Source organism: Malaya genurostris, chromosome 2, assembly GCF_030247185.1.
Source record: "Malaya genurostris strain Urasoe2022 chromosome 2, Malgen_1.1, whole genome shotgun sequence".
In the NCBI taxonomy this organism is placed as follows: Eukaryota; Metazoa; Arthropoda; class Insecta; order Diptera; family Culicidae; genus Malaya; species Malaya genurostris.
The window spans coordinates 15695264-15720156 of NC_080571.1; the positions used below are offsets into that span (position 1 = coordinate 15695264).

Sequence of the window (24893 nt, forward strand, 5' to 3'; positions counted from 1 at the left end):
CATAAAAGCCAGTTAATATCCTAACCATTTCAGCATATTTAATTTTACGAACTTCAATTTTGCGTTCATTCATCGCGATTATCAAAACTTGCTTGACTTTTTCTGACGATTGCATCATTTGGTCCCGTTTGAAATCAGAATACACACAAATCTTTATTTTCAAAGGATCCGAGTGAGGGTAACACCTCTAAAACCGTTGCTTTATCAGCATACAGAACTTGTTATTTCCATTTTTTCATAAGTGAACAAGTAACGCCACGGTGAGATCAAGGTGAAAGTTTGACATCTGAAGGTTGGTTCTTTCGAAAAATGAGGTAAGTTTGACATTTGGGTCAGTCTTGGGACGTTTGAGCAATGTGTTATGCACATCAGCGACTGGACTGTTTATGAATTTGTTTAATGCGCCGTTCGCTTCGCACGAGACATATTTTGATCGAAAATCGGCAGGATGACATGTGCGAATTCAGCACCTTCCATCATCAGCCCCAACGAACTTAACGGTCAGAGTAACTAAAATTCTCAAAGAATTAATTTCGAAAATTCGCACACACAAATAAGTTTATACGGAACAAGGCAAGACCACTGCCCTAATACTCAAAACAAATATTGGCAGTGATTTTGAATCTAGTTGGGGAGTCCTATGTCAACAGTTCGAATAACCACAGTAGTATTTCATAGCGTATTTAATCCTTAAATGTCCAATTTCGTTTTAAAACAAAATACCGAAACCGAATTACACGTTTCATGCAAATTAATAACGAAAAAATAATATTGTTAAAAAATCGAAAAACTACCCACCTGGGCTTAACATGTTTCACCGGCCCTGGTTGAACTGAAAATCGAGTCAGATTCGAACCTAGTTTTATATCAGGTTTACTCAGATCCCCGTTTCGTGAAAAGAATTTGTTTGATGAAACTACCCTGGGTCAGTTTCAGTTTTCTCATGCGAAAACGACATTAGAAACTTGATATCAGTTCCGGCCCTAGATTCTGAATCTGAATATAGCACCTGTACATTAAACTTCATTCGTTTTTTTTTTCATCTTTTGACGAGTGTAGAACAGTCGAACTACCGAACATTCTCTTTCTTCTGATATATCAGCTGTGTTTAAAAAAGGGCGAATCTGTCATTCACAGCAAATGGAGAAAAACATGGATGAATGTTTCGACTTTGGTTTGAAATTCTAATTTAGAAATTATCGTATATTCTCAGATCCAGTTTCCTTCTATATCCACTGAATAAATCAACATGAAAAGAGTTACGCCCTATGAAGTTATGAGGTTACGCCCTTTTGCATTTTTCATGAAATTAACTGGTTTCCTCTGCGGGTAATTTTATCGTCTCATTTACTCATTCAGGGGTTAGCCAAATTTTGTGCTAGGGCATATAACCGATTTTGATATGTTTACGTTTCGTCTTTGATTCATCAGTGCATAGCAGTTCAAATTGAACTGCTCTATGCAAAACTGCTATGCACTGATGAGTCAAAGACGAAACGTAAACGTCTCATTTACTATTTCCAGTAGTGGAAGGTTCGAAAACCATCTGAAATTTAAAAAAAAAATCGCCCTTCCTTACTAGCAATCACCCGTATCGCCCTGTGGTACACAGAGGGCGAAACTTACGTAAACAAATGGGATGACAGTTTCGCCCTTTATAGTTCTTTGTATTACTAAGATTGAGATTTTTGTAGAATCCTACCATTTTTACGCGAAATTGTAGGATTTTGAAGCATTTATTGGTAGGAGAGAGAAACTCGATTTGTTTACTCTTACAAGATTCGCCCTTCTTTGAAAAACAGCTGATATCAGCATAAATAGACAATTCTCGCGACAATTTGTTCACTTTCTTTTCTATTAATTATCAAGCGGTGTGCACGTTTATCACTTGACTCTTTGCATACAATGATGCCCGAAACTTTCGACTTTCGAACAGAACTGTGAAATCCAAGAAAATTTTTTTATTCACATCACAATAATCGAAAGAGAGAGAGTGAACAAAAAAAACTGTCACTTGCTCTTACGGCCTTCTGAGAAATCAACCGAGAATTCGACTTGATTTTTATATTTGACGCCTTACTCTTCGCAAAACTTTCAAGTTAAAACTATAAGCTTTCGATTTATATTGGAAATTTTCAAGAAGTTGCAGTAATGGCTCCGTAATAATCAAAAGATAAAGTAAACAAAGAGAGGCTTTCATTTGCAGTTAGGCCCTTTTGTCGTGGGGCTGTCAAATTGTCAAGAGCAGGTGTTGATGAAATGGTGTTTTTGAAGGTGTCGATGAATCGTTTTTACTGAAAAAATCAACTACCGAGGTTTGAGATCGGTAATCCAATTTAAGTGTATGAATTTAGGACTTGAATTTCGGAGCTAAATCTCTGGAGCTGAATTCTGTAACTGAATGCTGTACATGGATTCTAGAATTGAATTCTGGACTTGAAATCTGGAACTGAATATTTAAACTGAATTTCTGAAATACCGGGCCTGTCGATTTGTCAGTAAATCTGCAGATATCTCAAACAAGCTGCAGTTACGTCTTTGAGCAGACTGTAGAAAATCGTATTTCGCTGGCATTCGTCAGTCAGACTTTTAAAATCAGCGCGGTATTTTTCTCACTCGCTCAATCGTTTTCGTTCTTAATACTTTGCAAACAATTTGAGGTTCACAAACTTTGGGTCGAGTTCACAGACTTTTTCAATCCTGTCTGAAAACATTTGAAATTTCCATCTGCCAGCTCTAATCAAGTTTTTATCAGCGTTGCCAGGTATACCAATTTATCGGTATTTCTACCACCCCGGTTACACGATTGTCATCTGCATGCAGTTGGCTTGAAGCCGAAATTTTTGGTTCTTTGGTTATAGTTCGCTGTCAAATACTGTGATTAAGCAGTGTTCACACGTTCACATCTTTCTTCACGCGGTTGCACCAATATAAGGAAACGATTTTGACGGAATATAATCAAACTATAATAAACCATAAATTTCTTTTCTTATTCAAAAGGAACTCAAATAACTGGTTATAGAGAATACAAGACTAAAGTTATACTTATATTTGGTTTGACTAAATTAACTTTGAACACCAGTGTGGTTTGATTGTATCAACTTTTGGATGCAATGCAATATCGGATGCGCACCATACGGTTCGCATTTTGTTTCCTCTTGTTTGAATTTTCAGCGAAAGAAAGATAAAACTAAGTTTTCAGTGATTTGGGTATTGATTACCAGTGATTTAAAAGTATTGCTGAAAGTGACAGTTTGAATAATTTCTAATATGAAACTAAGTTTGGTCAAAGATTCGATACCAGTGATTTTTGCTAAGACGAATTCTTATGAAACGTATGTTTTATTCGATATTACCATTAGGCGCTTGCTAATCGTTACAGTACATTCACAGAGAACATTTCGAGCTTTTATTCCTTGGCTCAAGTTACGGTTCTCAATGCTTCAAAACAGTTTTTGTAGTTTTTGTAAACTATTGTTTGAAATTAAAAGCTCACTAATATTAGATACAATGTGCGAATGGTTTTCTTAGACAACATCAAGAGGAATGTTGGTTAGTGAGCTTTTCACTATTTTTTTCACATTTTGAGACATGTGAGAGGAGTTTCAGTGAGAATCGCGTTTGTAAAAAATCAGTAGTGAACTTTTCTTTAGTGAGTTCACAGTTCGTTGATTGAAAGTCAAATAATACCCACAACAACACACTGAATAGATGACTACTGTTACAAAAACACTATTCAGCAAGGCAAGGAAGAAATGGGTAATTTAAATGATTTTGCAATATCTAAGCCCTCAAATTATTTCTTAATATTCGTTCTGTTCATTCTATATTTATTTGTACTTATTAAAAATAAGATTTTAGAGATAATTTATAGGATATCACTTCTCTTTCTACGATATAAGTGCAACTGAACACTTTTTTTACAACATATACAAGACAATAAATATTACACAACGGTTGCCGACAGAAAAAAATTCTTTGATTTCTCTGCTCCGGATTGAAAATTTTGAGATTTTCGGTATAGGTCCGAATTTCTATAACTATATACTGTGCGCATCAAAATGGTATGGACGTAGCTTAACCTATTGTTGACAACAACGCCACTAAAGCAAAATACGTTGGTTTCAGGAACCAGCTTCCACAGCAGGGAGATGATTTATACCGATTTTCTGCCCTCTATACCGTAATACAAATATGTTCTCCAAAACTACCGACAATTCACTGTTTTTTACAGATGAATACCGATTTTCGTTTTTTGCTTGGATTGCCATGACAAAAGGTTGTGATGAGACCTTTTTTGATCAATTAAATGAACCCCGGTGACATATTTCTGGAACATATATAGTAGAGATTCTGGTAAAGATGCGATCTAGATAGATTTTTCCGTCGGATACTGATTTTGAAAAAAAAATGACCTGGCAACTCTGGTTGTTATGTACAACTCCATTGTCAAAAAAAAAACCTCCCTCTCAGCAGGCCGTTCAATTTTGTTGATTTTTGAGCGCTTGTTGAACGACATATTGCACGAAATATTCGTTCAATTTGCTGGAACGGTTTGTTGTTTTTTCTCTTGCAAAAATAGTGTGAAAATTAAGTGTTACCTTTACATAGAAAGAAAATTTGTTGTTATTCTACGTGAAGTAGAAGTATTGTGCAGGTATGCATTGTTAGTTTAAACAAATAAGTGGAGAAAACTTCAGAAATTCTGCAGTAAAACTAGTCCAACGGGGCTCCAACTCCTCATGTTAAAAATGGTTCAACAATGGACCTCTGTCTGCCGTTTGTTGAACGAAAAAAATGGCATTCGGTTCAACGGTCTGTTTCAAAATCGGCAAACGAAGGTCCCGTGTTGGCCTCCCGTTGAACGATTGATTGGACTTTCAGTGGACCAATGTGTATGTACATATACATACACACATACATACATAACATTAACATAGATAAATAACATAGATATATACATACATACATACATACATACATACATACACATATGCATACATATACACATGTAAACATCATAACATTGAGTTACTATTTCTATTCTAATATACTTTAAGTAGGGTTATTGTACCAATAGTCATCTCATTAGTAGAGTCACATTGTTAATTTACCGATTACTCGACTTTCAATCAATGAATTATGATAAAATCTAATACAATATCTTTGCTTTGGTTTTGTGAAGTTATACCGCAGAAAAAGTAGTTCGAAATTTTTTCAATACTGATATTATAGCGACGCGAAAACTCCTAATTGTATCTCACTCTTGAAGTTAATCTATCGAACAGAAACAACAGATCTCACTCTAACTAATTGTTTTTGTATATGAGATGACTAATGGAGCTGAGATAAATGGGGGTACCGTTACTCTACTTTTATCTCTACTATTGGTCGATCGTTAGTCCTGAGCTGAAACGGTGGCCTTTATTACCGTTCTTGCATACACTTCCTCTTACACTTCACTCACAGATCATCCCACCCATCAGACATCCTCACAAAATGAATTGGATGAACATCGTTTGACAGCTATTAGTGGTTTGCTCACATGCTCAGTCTATATTATTTTATTCTATTTCACAATAAAGCTTGCTTCATTTAGAATTGGAACAAACTTTTGCTCATATTGTGGCGCTCCTGGTGGACGTCTATATTCCAAATGCTCAGTTCTTGGCGCCCACGTGTCGGGAATTTTGTCAGCTTCACGTATGATTTTTGACATTCCGCAAATCGACTGTACTTTGTAAGCAATCAACATGGAAGCCGAAAGAAGGGGAAAAAATTGTGCATTTATTTGGAAAATCAATTGTGGTCTGCATCTAGGCTAGCTAAACAGCTGAAATTGCCCAGAAATACCGCATGGCGCGTTATCAAACGGTATAAGGAAACATTGACGACGATTCGAAAGCCTCAAGCCAATCGTCGGAGTGGAACTGTCGACCGGAAACTGCGTGGTAAGATTTTGAAGACGATTAAGAGGAATCCTAATCTGTCGGACCGTGATTTGGCCAGAAAATTCGGTGCTGCCCATAGTACCGTGAGGAGAACTCGACTCCCGGAAGGAATCAAATCGTATCGAGCTAGCTAACAGCCAAATCGAACCATAAAACAGAATAGTGTGGTCAAAATTCGTGCTCGGAAACTATACGACCAGGTGCTGACCAAGTTCGACGGGTGTTTTCTGATGGACGATGAAACCAATGTCAAGGCTGACTTCGCGCAAATCCCAGGTCAAAAATTTTACTTGGCAACGGCTCGGGGGGATGTTCCAGCCAAATTTAAATATGTTTTTGCCGACAAATTTGCAAGAAAATTTATGATTTGGCAGGGCATTTGCAGCTGTGACAAAAAAAAACGGAAGTTTTCGTTACAAATAACGGAACTATACCAAAAAGTGTGTCTCCAAAAACGAATTTTGCCGTTCATTCGATCCCACGACTATCCCGTAATGATTTGGCCGGATTTGGCAAGCTGTCATTACAGCAAATTCATTCAAGAATGGTGTGCGGAGAAAGGGGTCCAGTTTGTTTCGAAAATCCTTAACCCACCCAACTGCCCCCAGTTACGCCCTATTGAAAAATACTTGGTAATCATGAAGAGGAGACTCAAGGTAAAGGGAAAGGTTGTCAAAGACATCAATCAGATGGCGACCTGGTGGAATAAGATATCTAAAACGCTGGACGAAGAAGGTGTGCGCCGCCTAATAAACCGTATTACAGGAAAAATTCGAGAATTCCTTCGAAACCGTGACGAATTTTCGTCCGTTTTTTTTCTTCAAAGTATGAAGAAAACGCTACATTTGTATAAAAAAGATCTTGAATTCAATAATAAATAACTGAAATACAGGCAATTGACTTTGTTCCAATTCTTTCTGAAGCAAGCTTTATTACATCTCATTCCATTGTATTCTATGGCACACAAACCACCAATAAACGTCAAAGATGAACTTGATTTACCGGTCATCTGCTGCCATCGTGTGAAACCCAATTAGGATACGTTCATTCCACTTAATTTCCACTTCACACTGATAATAGTATGAATAATAGTAGTATGAAAATTAAACATAAAACAGAGCTCAGCTCTACCGACCTCTCCAACCCCGGATGTTGGAGCGTAATGCAATCAACATCCAATTCAAGTCGTTCCATATCTTATTCATTTAATTCAATAACGAAGCTAAAAACTGTAACACATATCTTTATCAAATTGTAACGCAAATTGATTGTATCTGATGATGTTTGCAATACCGTCAAGCCCATCAACCACGGTAGGGAATTAAATTCTGGACCTGAATTTTGGAACTGAATTCTGAAACTAGCTGAGTTTTAAAACCGAATGTAGGGTGGATTATAAAACTGAATTTTGGACCTAGATTCTGAACGCGAATACTGGATCAGGATTTTGACACTGAATTCAGCAACTGAATTCTGGACCTGAGTTCTGAAATAAGCTGAATTCTGTAATTCATTTCCGGAACTGAATCCTGTATCTAAACGCTGAAGATGGATTCTAGAATTTGAATTTCAGACCTGAATTATGGAACTGAATCTCGACTGACCTCTGGAACTGAGTTTTGGACCTAAATTCTGAAATTGTGAGCACTGCAAAGCCAAACACGAGTCAAAAGTTTTGTTCTTTGGTGCTCATTGCTCACAAAAAATATTTTTTTGGTTATCGTAATACTTAAAATTTTGTCATTTTCTGATCCTATTTCTGTTAGTATGGAGAGAGAGAGAGTGACGTTGTTAGCTGGTTGTACGACTTTCTCCCGAAAACCATTTCCCAGAAAATAAAGCAACGAAGTATTTTCCCCAGAATGTACCGTTCTCCAGAAAACTTTTTCTCTTTCTCTTTTTACTAATTAGTAATAACTTTACTGAAAAATAATCTTCCTACCTCATTATTCGATCGAGTTACATAAATTTTTCGAAGTAAAAGAAGGGTTAGAACAAAAATGGTGGTTTTTGGAGAGCCATTTACTTCGAAAAAATTTTGTAACTCGATCAAATGATGAGGTAGGAAGACTATTTTTCAGTAAAGTTCCTTGAAAAAATTTCCTACAACTTTGCTGTGAAGTACAGTGATTTTTAAATTAAATTCAGAAAGTTAGAATTCAGATTTAAATCCAAACATGAACCACCCTAATGAACATATGAAGACACTAACTATAAAAAATAATATTTGTTGGCGAAAAAATTTTTTCCTCGCCAATTTCCCGTTCCGGTTGTGGATTGGCTTCTGGATCGAAATAATGGATCAGAATTCTGAAACTGAATTTAGCAACAAAATTCTAGACCTAAGTTCTGAAACAAGTTGAACTCTGTAATTCAATTCCGGAAATCTCTGTACATAAATCCTAAAGATTGATTCTAGAATTGAATTTCAGACCTGGATTATGAAACTGAGTTCTTAAAATGAATTCCGAACCTTGGCTCTGAAACTGAGTTTTGGACCTGAGTTCGGAAACTGTGAACACTGACTGTAAAGCTAAAAACGAGTCAGAAGGTTTGCTGTTTGGTGCTCATTGACTCCAATGGTTATCGTATTACTGAAAACTTTGTCTCAAATAGGTGATTCTACTTTCGATAGTATAGAGTGATGTTGTTATCTTTGGTACAATTTGAGATAAAAAAAACGGATCACTCTCCCATATGGTAATTTTCGAAAAAACACTACAGTAAGGTCAAAAGGCTAATATATTACTGTTGTTACACCACTTCTTATCATTATACAGGGTGATTTTTTAAGAGCTTGAGAACTTTTTTAAACAATAAAACGCATAAAATTTGCAAAATCTCATCGGTTCTTTATTTTAAACGTTAGATTGGTACATGACATTTACTTTTTGAAGATAATTTCATTTAAATGTTGACCGCGGCTGCGTCTTAGGTGGTCCATTCGGAAAGTCCAATTTTGGGCAACTTTTTCGAGCATTTCGGCCGGAATAGCCCGAATTTCTTCGGAAATGTTGTCTTCCAAAGCTGGAATAGTTACTGGCTTATTTCTGTAGACTTTAGACTTGACGTAGCCCCACAAAAAATAGTCTAAAGGCGTCAAATCGCATGATCTTGGTGGCCAACTTACCGGTCCATTTCTTGAGATGAATTGTTCTCCGAAGTTTTCCCTCAAAATGGCCATAGAATCGCGAGCTGTGTGGCATGTAGCGCCATCTTGTTGAAACCACATGTCAACCAAGTTCAGTTCTTCCATTTTTGGCAACAAAAAGTTTGTTAGCATCGAACGATAGCGATCGCCATTCACTGTAACGTTGCGTCCAACAGCATCTTTGAAAAAATACGGTCCAATGATTCCACCAGCGTACAAACCACACCAAACAGTGCATTTTTCGGGATGCATGGGCAGTTCTTGAACGGCTTCTGGTTGCTCTTCACTCCAAATGCGGCAATTTTGCTTATTTACGTAGCCATTCAACCAGAAATGAGCCTCATCGCTGAACAAAATTTGTCGATAAAAAAGCGGATTTTCCGAATGGACCACCTAAGACGCAGCCGCGGTCAACATTTAAATGAAATTATCTTCAAAAAGTAAATGTCATGTACCAATCTAACGTTTAAAATAAAGAACCGATGAGATTTTGCAAATTTTATGCGTTTTATTGTTTAAAAAAGTTCTCAAGCTCTTAAAAAATCACCCGTTATTTCCAATGCGGAATAAATTCAAGTATCTTTCCATCTGTCAAATTTTCAATTAGGCAATAGATCGTCAGATATGACTATACACCATAAAAAGAATCAATCTCGGAATATATCACATCCTAAGTAATTAGCTGGTTATTCAGTTAAAATGAAAACTAGTTTTGATAGTGTAAACATCGATCTCGTGACACCAGAAATTATTATGTCTCACCTGCAAATAACGGCGCCTTCGTTTAGCAACATTGCCTTGAACTACGTTGCAGTCTCCTTGTTTGAAGATCACTCGCTTGCGAATACGGCGTGACGAGAACCGAGTTTGGCGATATCTGAAACGAAAAAGCATAAACGAACAAATATGTCAGATATGTTTCCAATCAAAGCAAACCCCCTCGGTTTTCAGTACAATCAAATTCACCACCCGATCGGTTATCTATTTGGAAAAAAAAACTCTGCTGTAGAGCCCCCCTTGACAGCTCCATCGCTGTATCAATCAGCGCTGCCAACTATACCGATTTCTCGGTATTTAAACCGATTTCTGGACTCGATACAGGAATACAGATATGCTCTCTCAAAATACCGATATTTCAAATTTCATACAGATAAATACCGATTTTCAGTTTTTGTGTTGGAATCCATAGGGGTAAACCAGGTCGAGCGACCTTTTTTTTTTTTTTGGTCGCAAAATCAGTCGATCGATGTTTGATTTTTCGAAAGATATTGTACAGATAGATTTTTCCGCCAAATACAGATTTTTGGAAAAAACAGTTGACAGCACTGGTATCAATACACAGCCCAGCCCCAAATTCACCACAAAATCGATTCCCTACTTTGTCGCTCTCTCTCTCTCACTTCTTTCTTGCTTCTCCTACAAGCGACTGCAGTCGCGTGCGGTCACCGATGGAGCCATATTCCGTATTACGGCACATACTCGCTCCCGCTCCCGTTTGGTCGCTCTTTCGTTCACTGGCCTGTCCCGTCGTGTGATCCGTACCGTGCAGGCTTTAAAACGGCAGCGTGTGTGACTGGGATGGGGCAATCATCAGTTGCACATCGACGAGAGGGGAGAGAGAGAGAGCCACCCAGAGCACGAGAGAAATGAGTGCTCGTTGTCGCTGCGCGCTGAGAGTACTGCTGAAAACCCCCTTCTGCTCATCGCAGTAAGCTGGAAAAAAGGTAGATCTACTACACCGTATCCACCACCAAATGGATCGAAAATTTTGACAGCTGCTCTATTTTTTATTTATATGGGAAAACAGTGGCAGAAAGTTTTCGCGAAATATATTGTGCATTTACTAGCGAAATTGCACCGAGGTAGTGGCCAGTGGATTGCGATCGACCGTTGCTTGCGATAGACCATACGGAACCGTGAGAATTTATTATGTAAAGTGTTTTTTAGCAGCCTTATTCCGTGACCAAAATCATCCAACAGGAAATCTTTGAAGCTTTGGACATTTTGGCTGGCGAAGATTTCTCACGGCGTACACCTTGGTCTTGTTCGAATCTTCGCATTGTTCGACTTTTGGGGACAGCCTTGGATGCTGTTCGACGGTTTTAGAAGAAACGTTTCCAGTGTCCTGTCTGGGTACGACAGTACAGCCACCATAGTTCCACACACATAACCTACATAGTGCTTAGTTCGCAGCTCCCCCTCCTACGAATTGGAGTCAGCGACCAAAGAGCCAGATAGGAGCAACAGCAGTAGTAGTAGCAACAGCAGTAGCAAAGGGAGAGTGAGTTGCGACTAGCGAGTCGACGAGAAAAAGTACAACCGACACACGGTGCGCGTGAGATACAGAAATGAGCAGAAGATCAGGGTCCACACAGTAGTCTGTTCGTGGCCCCCGTGGTTTGTGTGTCGTGATTTCGATCCGTGAAAAAAAAACAAAATTCTGACAGCAAAACGGGGTTACTGATAATACGGAAGGAGAACAAACAGCCTACTTCGAACGATTCAGCAATATTAATTACAATCGCGTTACGTAGAAACGTCTCTTCTAGTCTAGTCCTTACGGCAATAGGCCATGACCTGACCAATGATAAAGTGAGTCTCGTTCCCATTTGCAACAGCAACAACTGTGTATCCTTCAAATCATCCACACATTTTTAGCTGGGAACGGTACGGTAGCAAAAAGATCAGAATAGGTACAATAATTACAAAGTTGGCTACTGGCAAAATGGGCTACGTTTGTTCAGCTTGATTTACTGGTTGCTTCGGTGGATGGAACGTGAGGATAGAAATTTTCTTTTTACCCCCAGCGAGTCATCTTTCGCCTTGGCTCTTTTGCAGTGTGTCCCCCTGCTGCAGCAGTAGTGCTTGCACGCTCGTCAGTGAATATAAGTTAATTAACGGCTAGGTGGAAAAGTGAAGGTATTTCCCAGTGGTGCGGAAATCGAGCCCTAAAGCAACAGGAGGCCATCGGGAAGAAGCCCATTTTATCGGGGTCAATTCCGTTAGGTCTTGCGTGAGGTGAATAGTATTGTAGAAAGAAATTAGTGCACGTCAGACTGGGAATACCTTTCGGAGGCATTATTTCAGTGACATGAAAACTTACATACAGAGGAAGAAAAATTGACGACGACGGGCGAAAAATCGAGCGAATTGCAAGAGCCCTCAGCAGCGGAATATCAGTGCAAGAGTAAGAGCAAGAAGGCGAGCACGGCGAAATAGAAAATTTTCTTCCAAAAACGTGAAATGGGAACACCGAAACGAAGCAGGTTACAAACGAACGTAAGCGAGACAGGGCGAGACACTGGCAGGGAAAACAGTTTTCCACATTCAAGGGAGAGTGTGGTAACCAGGAAAAACGACGAATAAGCCAGAGAGAGAGAGAGAAAGGCACAGACCGCCGAGAGAACGTGTGCGATTTAGAGCGATAGATTTCCATGAACGAACACACACACGGAAGCATGTGGATAAAAAAATCCTGATTTTTCTGTTGTTTTCTTTCTGTCTGCAAGGATTTGCAATTAGACTTGGCAGGCTACGACCGTGGAAGAAGCAATCTGTCAAGTTAAGCCTACTACACGTATGGATTGTGTGAACGTCTCTTGGAACGTCGCCTAGCAGCCGGAGCAGCGGTGGAAGCGATGCAATTTTGATTGTGTGTATTTTTGTATTATTTTTAGAAATCCTCCCACTACAGTTTCCCGTTGGTGTAGGAATTTAGGTGTTTTCTTTGATATGAAAAAAAAAGTGTGCCAGAGTGGTCAAAGTGAATCATTAGTTTGTTGGTCCGAATAACGAGAAAAAAAGGAAATTCAAGCAGTTCGATCGTGACGAATCCGGTTTCCAAAAGAAGCAGTAGCAGTGAAAAGAAACGAGAAAACCCAAAAGGGAAAATTGGACCTGAGATAACATCATCCTTTTTGCTTTTCGGCGAGTGTGTGCGCGTGTATTTGTGGGAAAAACCATCGTCAAAGTCGCAAAGGAGCGCATAGCGAGCAAAGGCAAAATCCCGCACCGCAACAAGCGGAGAGTTGAAGCGAGAAAGAGAAAAGCCCAACTGGAGGCACAAGGACGATACTAGCCTCCTTTCAGTAGTGTAGAGGACCGACCCCCCCTGAAGCGCGCGCGAGAGAGAGAGCGAGTGAGCGAGGAAAAACACATAGAAGGGGATCCCCATTCGAGAGGATTATCGATAACGGAGGACCGTCCGTGGACAAACGCACGGGTTATTACGTTCTCACACATACACGTACACACCGTCGTAGTCGTCGTCCTCGTCCTCGTCGTCATCGTAGTCTTCAGGGAGCAGATTTGCTTGTGCCTGGTTTCGACTTTCCCATGAACTCCGACTCGATTTGCAGAAGCTTACCAAGGTGGAAAATTGGTGTCCAGGTGAGTTTTCCAGCGCTTAACACGGGTCAACATACTCCGGTTTTGCGTTTATTGCGGGGCCAAATCAAAAGCTGGCCAAATTTCAGTTCAATGTATTATCATTCGAAGAACGCATTAGGCAATAATGTGATTAGAGCAGAAAAAAATGGGAAAGGGGGTGCGGGCGGCACTATCGAGCCGAGGGATGTTGGGATGGGAAAGGGGTTTGGTAAATCGGCTGACTGGGTGGTATATAGACGGAAGGAACAGATTCTAGCAGCGTTTTATTGCTTCGCTTATAGGTCAAACTGTTCTCGTGTTCCGTTGCCGTAGCCACTGAGGAATGGGTGAAATGTGGAGAATGGAGGAAGTTTTATAATCTTTCGATTTGACTCACTGTTTCTTGGTTAAGTCTCTGGTTGACGTTCAGAAAAATACCAGTTGAGTGGTTTAGTAAGTCTAGTCCGTTCCTAGTCGAGCGACGAGCTGCCAACTAATTGACAATAATAACAGGAATGCAATTAATTTTCTTGTTGGCTCCGGATAAACGCTGTACGGGCCTGTTGCTTTCAAAATTCTGGATCCGACACCTCCTCGGAGGATGGAAAACCAATGGAAAAATAATGTTCGAAAACGTTTCTTTTTTTTTCAAAATCAAAAATTTTCTGAAAAACATTCCGGAAAGTTAAATGTTTTATCAAATAAGCGAGGGTGATCAGCATTGCTGTGTCAGAGTGAAATTCGTAATGATTATTTAAAACAGCTCTAACCGCACTAGCGCTTTTTGGAATGAATACCGTTTCCTAACTAAAGATAAACCATTATTTTTCCATATAAATAGTTCAAAGCATAAGCCATACAAGATCTCACTAGTACCGACTTGAAAGGATTTCTACTGTCAGTGGAATTGAAGCAGAAACGATATCATGTCACTGATCAGCGATTGAAAATGCTGTGAAAATGAACTCTTGATCATCATCAGGTTGTTTCTTAAACCACAGCATTACTAATGTACACCATACAAGATAAGATCCGACGTAAAAAAGCAAGCCTCCGACGCTCCGCTGGAATGTAAGCTACATCAGCTGCCCAAAGGGAAGTGGAAGGGGAAACTGAAAGAGTCTAATCGAAGCAGACTTTTCCCTACAGAGATAACAGATCGGCTGAAAAGTTCGTATTTTTTCTATGAGAGGGCGCCACTAGAAATAAATCCATACCATTTTCAGTTAGTACCAACCTTCAAAAGATACGTGTATAAATTTGACAGCTGTCTGATTATTAGTTTGTGAGATATTGCATTTTGAGTGAAGCTACTTTTGTTATTGTGAAAAAAATGGAAAAAAGGAATTTCGTATGTTGATGAAACACTACTTTTTGATGAAAAAAGTGCCGCCGATACCAAAAAATGGCTTCATGAGTGTTATCCAAACTCTGCACCGGGCGAAGCAACAATTCGTAAGTGGTTTGCAAAATTTCGAACTGGTCATATGAGCACCGAAGACGATGAACGCAGTGAACGTCCAAAAGAGGCTGTTACCGATGAAAACGTGAAAAAAATCCACAAAATGATTTTCAATGACCGTAAAGTGAAGTTGATCGAAATAGCTGACACCCTAACGATACCAAAGGAACGTGTTGGACATATTATTCACGAATATTTGGATATGAGAAAGCTTTGTGCAAAATGGGTGCCGCGTGAGCTCACAATCGATCAAAAACAACAACGAATTGATGATTCTGAGCATTGTTTGGAGCTGTTATATCGAAAAAAAACGATTTTTTTCGTCGATATATAACAATGGACGAAACATGACTCCATCACTTCACTCCGGAGTCCAATCGACAGTCAGCTGAGTGGACTGCACGCGATGAACCGAACTCAAAGCGTGGGAAGACTCAACAATCGGCCGGTAAGGTTATGGCGTCTGTATTTTGGGATTCACATGGTATAATTTTCATCGACTACCTTGAAAAGGGAAAAACCATCAACAGTGACTATTATATAGCGTTATTAGAGCGTTTGAAGGACGAAATTTAAAAAAAAAACGGCCTCATTTGAAGAAGAAAAAAGTTTTGTTTCATCAAGACAATGCACCGTGTCACAAGTCGATGAAAACCATGCTGAAATTGAACGAATTGGGCTTCGAATTGCTCCCTCATCCACCGTATCCTCCAGATTTGGCCCCCAGTTACTTTTTCCTGTTCTCAGACCTCAAGAGAATGCTCGCTGGTAGAAAATTTAGAAGCAATGAAGAGGTAATCGCTGAAACTGAGGCCTATTTTGAGGCAAAGGACAAATCGTACTACAAAAATGGTATCGAAAAGTTGGAAGATCGCTATAATCGCTGTATCGCCTCTGATGGAAATTATGTTGAATAATAAAAACGAATTTTGGCAAAAAATGTGTGTTTCTATTAAACGATACGAACTTTTCAGCCGAACTGTTAAGGCCAATTTTTCTTGGAACTGATTCAATAGTAACAGGAATGAAAACGAGTGAATCGACGAAGATGAGAACGTCATCAACCATGAAAGTTACTTTCAGATCGTAATACAATTTGTGTTTTGTAAAAACCCATTCAACGCACTATTTGTTTTTACCCCTGAAAAAAAGTGTTAAGTACCCTACCGGAGAAAAAAAAAACCTGGAGGCTAAATCCCGTGCAAAAAAAAAGTTGTACCAGTAATAACTCACCAAACCAAGATGTTACAGATGATAAGAAATACAATCCAAGGACAACGCAAACATCTATCGGTGTCAGGTGTTCTGAGCTTGAATTTGCCTCCCTGAAATTTTCCTGTGTTCGTAACTGTTCGCAAAAAAAAAATTACTTGGCATGAATTTGTATGAACATGGAACAACAATTCACATATTCTATGAACGACCATAAACACATACCCTACTCTTCAGTTTCCTTGAAGATGGTCAAGGATGGTGGAAGGTCAACCCCAATTTGATGGGATTTGGCTTCCTGCTAATTCGTCCAATCAGTGATGTCTCCCCATTTGAAAGTTGGCAAAAATCCTAAATATTCGACTATAATAACTGTTTAATGCATTTCCATCAATATATTTAGATCGCCTAATACATATCTATCTTGTTATCTGAAAATTTCAGACAGATGTGAAAAGAATGTTCTCAAGATAGACGAAGTTTTTAACACAATTAAAAAAAAAACATTGGAAACTATCTATCTTTGGAAAACTCTTTTTACTTCTGTCTGTAATTTTCAGCTGCTCCTATTTACTCGCCTGCTTTGACTAATATTGAATATAAGAAGAGGGATTTTTGAATACTGTTTGTTAGTGTGATACGTACACCGAAGAAAAAAAACTTAATAATCTCATAAGTTGTGACTTATGAACCAGCACAATTTTGAATTCATTGAAGACATATGCATTCAGTAAGCACACATATGAACTTCATAAGCATAACTTATGAAATTCATATCAATGACATATGCATTCCTTAAAACACAATTTATGATTTTTATTACTGTCTACCTTGTGAAAATGTCATTCCTTATAAAAACAATCAAACCATAAAAATGGAAAACGAAGACACCGTTGTTTTGCTTCAAAACTGTGCAAAGCGTACCATCTGAAGCGTGCAAAACACTTTTTCATAATTCGAAATTCCAATTGATAGAGTGTGGAGATGAAGACATAAATTCGTTGGCTTCAAAATATCCCGTTCTTTCAGAAATTGTTTGGAATTGGATTGAGGATTGAAGGAAAAGAAATGTAAGTCTCTATTCATTATTTTATTTCATGATAGTAACACTTTGTTTATGCATGATACAGCAAATAGAAAATATAACGTTTGTGGAGGAAAATCTTGTTAATCCGGACTCGTTTTTCCATGACTTGAATATATACTTTGGAAAGAATTCTAAGAAATCCCAATATGTAGGGTAACAGAGGTATTTTGGCCACTTCATATATTTTGGCCCACCTAACAAACTTTATCGATTTCATCGGATTTTATCGATGTTAAGTAACTCATTTTGCATCAATTTGAAGCTAATCACATTAAATTACCTATTGCGGAAGGGGTTTTCAAAGATATTACAATATTTGGTGGATATTTTTATAAAGTGGGCCAAAATAAAATCAATCCTAAAGTGGGCCGAAATACCTCTGTTACCCTAGACATTCATCATTTGCTATCCACGAAGTAGGAAATTATTATCTATTCAGACTAAACGACATTTTTTTGTAGTAGGTAGGTGTTTTTTGATTGATAAATAATGTAAAAAATAGATTCTGTATTTTGAAAATTTTAAGTGTTTTTTAGTTAGATATATATATATATATATATATATATATATATATATATATATATATATATATATATATATATATATATATATATATATATATATATATATATATATATATATATATATATATATATAAATATATAAATATATAAATATTCAAACACATTTACCATGGAAATCAGTAGCAATCGTCATGAAACCCATAAGAAAGTTTCGATGAATTTCAAAGTTTGGGTTATGGAATATATAAATAACTTATTACATTCATATCTACATTTCTACATTATTCATAAGTCTACCTCACGAACTTCATAAGTATGATTTATGAAATCCATAAGTAGGTCAATGGAAATTTTTTTTCTGAAGATCATAAGTTTGACTTATGATTTCCATATGGTAAACTTGTAGCGAAATATCATAAGTGTTTCTTATGGATTTCAATAGCTTTTTTTCGTCCGTGTATATATTGGGGAATGTTAGGGCATATTCAGCAGTGTTCTAGTTTTAGATGCATATTTTATGCGAGCTACAAAATTTAAATCTGAATTTCATAACAAGAAAAACTGGCAGCCCCAGCAGTGTTTTACTCGTGTTTCAAATATACAAAAAAATAGAACGGCATCGTAGACCAGTTTTAAATTTGACAGAAGAACTGGTCGAATAAATAAAACAAGAACGGCTTCCTAGGGATACGTTTGTTCCAGTTTCTGCTCTATTATAGATCTTCCATATAGAACTTCTGGCTGCTGAATTTGCTCTTGGGGCATACTTTTTTAGAAATGTGTTTTTGTATACATTGAAGTGTACTACTGTAACTACTAATTTTTCTATTACTGTTTAAGTCATACTTTCAAACGTTTCAAAAATTGATTCTACATATTTCTACATTTTCGAGATATTGATACATGAACATGTAGTTTTTTTCAAATAAATTTGCCCAAAGACTATTTAGTTTTTGAATGTAAAAGTATACAAACTTCGACAAAAATATGTATTTTGATCATTGAAATATATCTGTAGAATATTTGTAAAATCTAAGAAATCGTTGAAATAAGTTATAATGAAAAAAATTGATTTTAGGAGTCTCCAACAAACAATGCTTCATGTCTCGACACCAATGCATTTCAAAGAAATCATGGCATTTTTTTCATGCTTTAACTTGCTTAAAAAACTTTCCGAAGACATGCATATAAAATAATTTTATTTAATTCACTTTTAGGTGAATTAAATACAACACTGATTATATCAAAATATGCGGCCTTTTCCGAACAAATTTTTGTCTAAAGACATGAAAGCTCGATAAACAACCCCTGAAACAAAATGTGCATCGGTAATTTGAAAGGAGGAATTTATGCCAGATGCACATACCCATTTTCATTTCAAGTTTGCGTTGCGTCTTTGACTCATCAGTGCGTAGCAGTGTATGTTGAACTGCTAGTGCGATCTGACAGCTCAACATGAACCGCTATGCTGACGTAAAGTTAATGCTATTTGCAAAACACTTTTTGCTATTACATCGTGACGTGAAATTACCACAATCAGTACGGCTAGTAAGCCGAAACTAGTTTCGTCCGAGACGTCAAACAAAAAGCAAACTCTCAAATCAACGTCTGACGGCAAAACAGACGTGAAGATAGACTTGTGATGCGGTGTGTGTTGTTTTTCTGTTGGATGTGTTTCCATAGAGATAGAACTATAATTAAATGCTGTGGCTGCCAAGGAAACCGAAGCATGATTGGTTCTTCTAGTCAATTGGGCTGTCTTTTCATATGTTTAGATATGTAGGGTAGTTTAATTGGCAAAACCATTTCCCCGGTTAGGGTTCAAGTCCCGTCTCTGCGGTAACATTTTCGCGGTTTTCATTACATAGTTGCATTCGCACGTCATTTTTCCATTCTGTTTTCTCCGTTAGATATGGATCAAATTTATGAGTCTTTTGACTTATTTCAAAAACACCGCTTTTTTATTGCAAATTTACACGGCTTACTGGAGACGTGAATTGGGAATGACGACTAATTGCGACAATGAATGCCTCACTTTTGTCCACAGATAGCACCATATTTTTTTGTTTTTTTGTAGACTTCAAATTTAGAATTGTTCGATAAACAATAAAAATGAGCAATAAGTAATTAAGTAATCCTTGTTACAGATAGAATGGCTTTAACATTGATACTACATGAAAAACTGATTGTTTGAGAGAATACGAAAACAAAATTTCTGCGTCTTTTGTATATTAATGCGAAATCGCACTCTAGATGGAGCTATGATCTAGTTCAAAAGTTCTAGTTCAGGGCGTCAAGGTCAATATTATGAAGAATATGTTAAATAAAAACTCATTCGTCAAGCGGTGCTAGTGCACTCGGAAGTTTCTGATAGAAAACAAAATTTATTTCTGAAACTGGCGGCGCAAAAGTGCAATCAAATATTCAAAATTTCTGTAACTCAAAATTAGGCAGATTTACTAAGACGATTCCATTGACAAAACGTATAAAAGTTCATATTGCAACGAGTTTATTTTAAACCTTGTTTTTTACAGTGATAATTATGAACAGTTTTGTGTTAACGAAGCAGCATTTGCAGGAAGTTTTAGTTTTCTGTTTTATTTGGAAGCAAAGTGCAACTGAAACGCATCAAATGCTTGTGGATGTTTATGGTGATAATGCTCAAACTGATAAACCATGTAGAGAATGGTTTCGACGTTTCAATAATAAAGATTTCACTGTTGGACACAGACCTCGCTCTGGAAAACCAAAAAAAAATCGAAGACAAACAGTTGGAGGCATTACTCGATGAAGATCCGAGTCAAACGCAAGAGAAGCTTGCAGAGTCATTGGAAGTGACTCAACAAGCATTTTCTGTACGATGGATGAAATCCATGGGAATGATACAAAAGCAAGACAGTTAGGTGCCTTATGGCCTGAAACCGAGAGAAACTGAAAAGCGATGTTTCGCTTGCGAGCAGCTGATTCAAAGGGGTTTTTACATCGAATTGGTGGGACCAAACGAGTGTTGTGTACTATGAGCTGCTAAAACCAGGTGATGCCATAACGAGCGATCGATATAGGCTGTAATTGATGCGTTTGAGCCGTGTATTACGAGAAGAACGGCCGGACATGATGAAGTTATTCTCCTGCATGACAACGCTCGGCCTTAGATAACAAAAATCGTGAAAAGAAATAGGAAACATTGAGTGAGACTTGAGACTTCAGGAAAGCTGAGTCATTTCGCCTCCCCCGAAGTATTCTCCTGACATTGCTCCTTCTGATTACTGTTTATTCCAACGGATGCAGCATCATCTGGCAGGTCATCGGTTTCGTCACCTCAAAAGACGAAACATTTTTCGATACTTTGATTATTTTTTAATTCTTTTTGTTTTGAAATAAATTTTTTACCTCAAAAAACGGACCGAATCAGTTTGTACTCCCAATAGATGATTGATAAAATATTTATCATAGTTTCTCTAAAGCAGCGCTAGTAAACATACGAAGGAATCACCAGAATCGCTTTGTTTGGCCGTCTACTGATAATGACTACCGATTGGAGCACTTTTGATGTTGATTTAGAATTTTTTTTTTTGTTTCGTCCCTTCAAAGGATGGTATAAAATATTTAACACACTTCAACCTGCAATTCCGGAAGTCGGATCTAGATGAAATTTAAGTCGGATCTAGATAAAATTTAAATGAAATGATTTGAATCTAAATTAATGAAAATCGGTCAAACCATCGCTGAGAATACTGAGTCAGAACCATTTAGAAAAATATGACCACTATTTCCGGTGCTACTGGAACCTGAAACTGAAAGCCAGAATAACCGGATTCGCTTTGTTTGGCTGCTTGCTGATAATAACTACGGATTAGTTTTGAGGCCAGTTTGAAAATTTTGTGACGTAGTTTGTTTCGCCGCTTTAAGTGATGATATAAAATTTTTAACACACTTTACCCTATAACTCCGAGACCGGTAGTTGGATCCAGATGAAATTCAGAAGTTTTTTCATTTGAATCTAAGTATGTTAAAATCGGTAACGCCATAACTGGGAAAAGTTGGCGCACTTATTTTAACATTTTTTTGCACATTTTATTATTATCCTTTGTGGATTTTCACAAAACTTTCACCTTGGAAGATTTTTCCAAACGTGAACAACAAAATAATGGCTCATAATGTGATGTTACTATAATTATCAGATTTCGGTTTGTTTATTTTTTGCCTTTCTCATTGTAGATTGTATACAGTGTGAAAACCGATTCTTGAACCGAGGCCCGGAAGGCCGAATGTCATATACCATTCGACTCAGCTCGAGGAATTAAACAAATGTCTGTGTGTGTATGTGACAAATAATGTCACTTGATTTTCTCCGAGACTGCTGTACAGATTTTAACAAACTCGGTTTCAAATGAAAGGTCTTACGGTCCCATAGATCGCCATTGAATTTTATCCCGATCCGACTTCCGGTTCCGGAATTACAAGGAAATATGTGCAAATCTATGGAAACATTCGCATTTAATTTTCTCGGAATTTTCCTTATCAATTTTTACAAACTACGATGCAAATGAAAGGTCTTAACATTCTATGAAAAGTCTCCGAAAAGTTGATCCAGATCCGACCTCCGGTTTCGGTATTGCAGTGTCATTAGAAAAATTTTCAATTTCATGAGTATCGATTTTCGCCAATACTGAGTTAGCTTGAGAAATGCAATCTATCCACAATATACTCTCAGAAATTGCAATAAAAGTTGATGATATGTCATCGCCTTAAAGGATACTGTGCAATTTCATCCAGATCCTACTTCCGGTTGCGAAATTATAGGGCGATGAGTGTCAAAACATTCAAGCCGTCGTTCAAAATGACGATGCAAAACTAGTACGCGACGGTACGTGCGGCTTTGCTCCGTTCGCAGCGTGCTTTGCTCGATTTCGTATTGCGTGCAGGGTTGGCACATTAAAATTTGTATTTTTCAGGCGAGAAAAGCGTAAATTTTCTAATTCTTTTATTCAATTTTTACCTACTTGTTAGTGTTATAACGATGCTTCTCTATAAAAGTACACATATTGCCTTTCTCATATAGAAAGTTTAGGCAATCTCTTGAAAAATTGACCAGTGAGAATTGGCCCAGGAGGCTAAGTGTTCTATATAGTGTTGGTGATTGCCGAAAATTTGACAAAAGCTGCTATATTGCTATCTATATTGTATACAACATTCTCAATCCGGTAGAAGATGCTACAAGAACTCGAGTCTCTCAGTGCATGAACCGTGAGATAATTTTTCTACATTTCTTCGCTCCACTTCATACTCTGAGTATTGCATGCCCTTAAAAAATTTACAGTCTGATAATGATCGTTGCTGTGTGGAATTTCCCAAGAGAGAATCGCAAGTTGACAATTATCGCAGAATCGATAATTCAACTTTATGATTCTCATACTAGGATGGAATATTTCAAAACCCTTGTGTGGAGCATTCACAGAATTTTCATAGACACAACTTATACAAAGGTTATATGAACATAGTTAGAATAAGCGGCAATAGTAAAATGACTCTATCGCAATTATCAACTGCTTGTACAGAATCGGATCGCGAAACGAGAATAAGCGACCGTTTGAAGCTTCAGAGAGGATCCCCACAGCAGCGTGCTAACCTTTGATTCTCAGAAATGTCATCGAGAGAAATTCGCTCTCGCACTGGTGTCGATTCTATGTTAAATGAGCCATGCCGGGTTTTTGTTGTGGCGATGATATTTGTCTCTCTTTGATGGCACTGATTCAATCGTTGAAGAGTTGCCAGTGAGCGTTCTTTGATACGATAAAAGCCATCCTTGGTTCTATATCATTCGACACAGTTCATCAAGTTGAGCAATGTATGTGTCTGTGAACGTAAAATAAAAAGATTTCATACTCACAAATATTGAATTTCATCATGCTTTCATAGAGTAAAGTGTGTTTAAAATTGCACACCGTCATTTGCAGCGACGATGTTAAAAAAATTCTTCTAGATTTGGCTCAAAACTGATTCAATTTGTAGGCTATATTAATTACTTACTAAACGAACCAACTTCGGCTACACTGGTTCCAAGTAATGGAAATACGGTATCGAAATTATATGGCGATTTGTGTCAAAACTTTCGAATCATCATACAAAATGACGATGCAAAACCGGTACGCATCGGTACGTGCTAGTACGGAAAAAGAAAAACCTTTGCGAACGAAGCACACAGCCTTTTTTGTTCGATTTTGTATAGGGTGCAGGATTGCCACATTTAAATCTATATTTTTCAGGAGAAAAATCGAATTGCCCATCTCTAATATGAAGAAACGGCTAAGTGTTTCGCATACCATTCGACTCAGTTCATCGAGCTGAGTATGTATGTGTCAAATGAAGTCAAATATTTTTTTCTGAAATGGCTTCAGCGATTGTCACAAACTTAGGCTTAAATAAAAAATCCCATAATCCCATTTCAATTTCATCATGCTTTCATAGGGTAAAGTGTGTTTAATTTAGAGCGACGATGCAAAATAAGGGTAAAATTCTTCTAGATTTGACTCAAAACTGATTCAATTTGTAGGCTATTTTAGTTACTTACTAAACGAACCGACTTCGGCTATACTGGTTCCGAATAATGGAAATAGTAGTCAAAAACTCTAGAACGAGATTCACTCAATTTTCTCAGAGATGATTTGATCGATTTCCACAAACTTAGGCTCGAGTAAAAGTTCCTATAGTCTCATAGGTTGCTGTTTAATTTCATCCAGGTCCGACTTCCAGTTCTAGATCTAGGGCGAAGTGTGTTCAATTATTCAGTGCAACGATGCAAAATAAAGAAAAATTCATATTAACTTGACATAACTGTTTACAAATTGAAAAGGATATGTTAGTTTATACCCAAGAAAGTTTCTTATTTTATTCAAGATAAAAAAAAAGACGGGTGGGTAATGTCAGAGACATTACCGGATGACGTGAATACGAATAAAATGAATGGTTGATTTTCTTTGATATTAAGGAATCTGACTTTTGGACCTTTATTTCTGGAACCAAATTTTGAAGCCGACTGCTAGAACTGAATTTTGAATCTGAGTTCTCAATTTTGATGCCAGATTTTGGAGATGAATTCTGAAGCTGAGTTCTAGAACTTAATTAACTGGATTGCTGA

At 37.5% G+C, this 24893-nt stretch overlaps 2 protein-coding genes across 8 annotated transcripts in view; one reads left to right on the forward strand and one right to left on the reverse strand.

The window, feature by feature from the left end:
* LOC131433161 (G protein-activated inward rectifier potassium channel 3) overlaps window positions 1-24893 on the reverse strand; it is a 307064-nt gene that overhangs the window by 53797 nt on the left and 228374 nt on the right. For all 7 annotated transcript variants that reach the window (XM_058600008.1, XM_058600009.1, XM_058600013.1 and 4 more), the window contains one exon: window positions 9865-9979. In XM_058600008.1, coding sequence (XP_058455991.1) covers window positions 9865-9979 — 115 coding nt within the window. The remainder of the gene's footprint in view (window positions 1-9864; window positions 9980-24893) is intronic.
* The window catches only part of LOC131433162 (serine/threonine-protein phosphatase 2B catalytic subunit 3-like), a 199892-nt gene continuing 186453 nt past the window's right edge, over window positions 11455-24893 (forward strand). The window contains exons 1-2 of the mRNA XM_058600015.1: window positions 11455-11694; window positions 12780-13491. The gene's annotated coding sequence lies outside the window, so the exon portion shown is untranslated. The remainder of the gene's footprint in view (window positions 11695-12779; window positions 13492-24893) is intronic.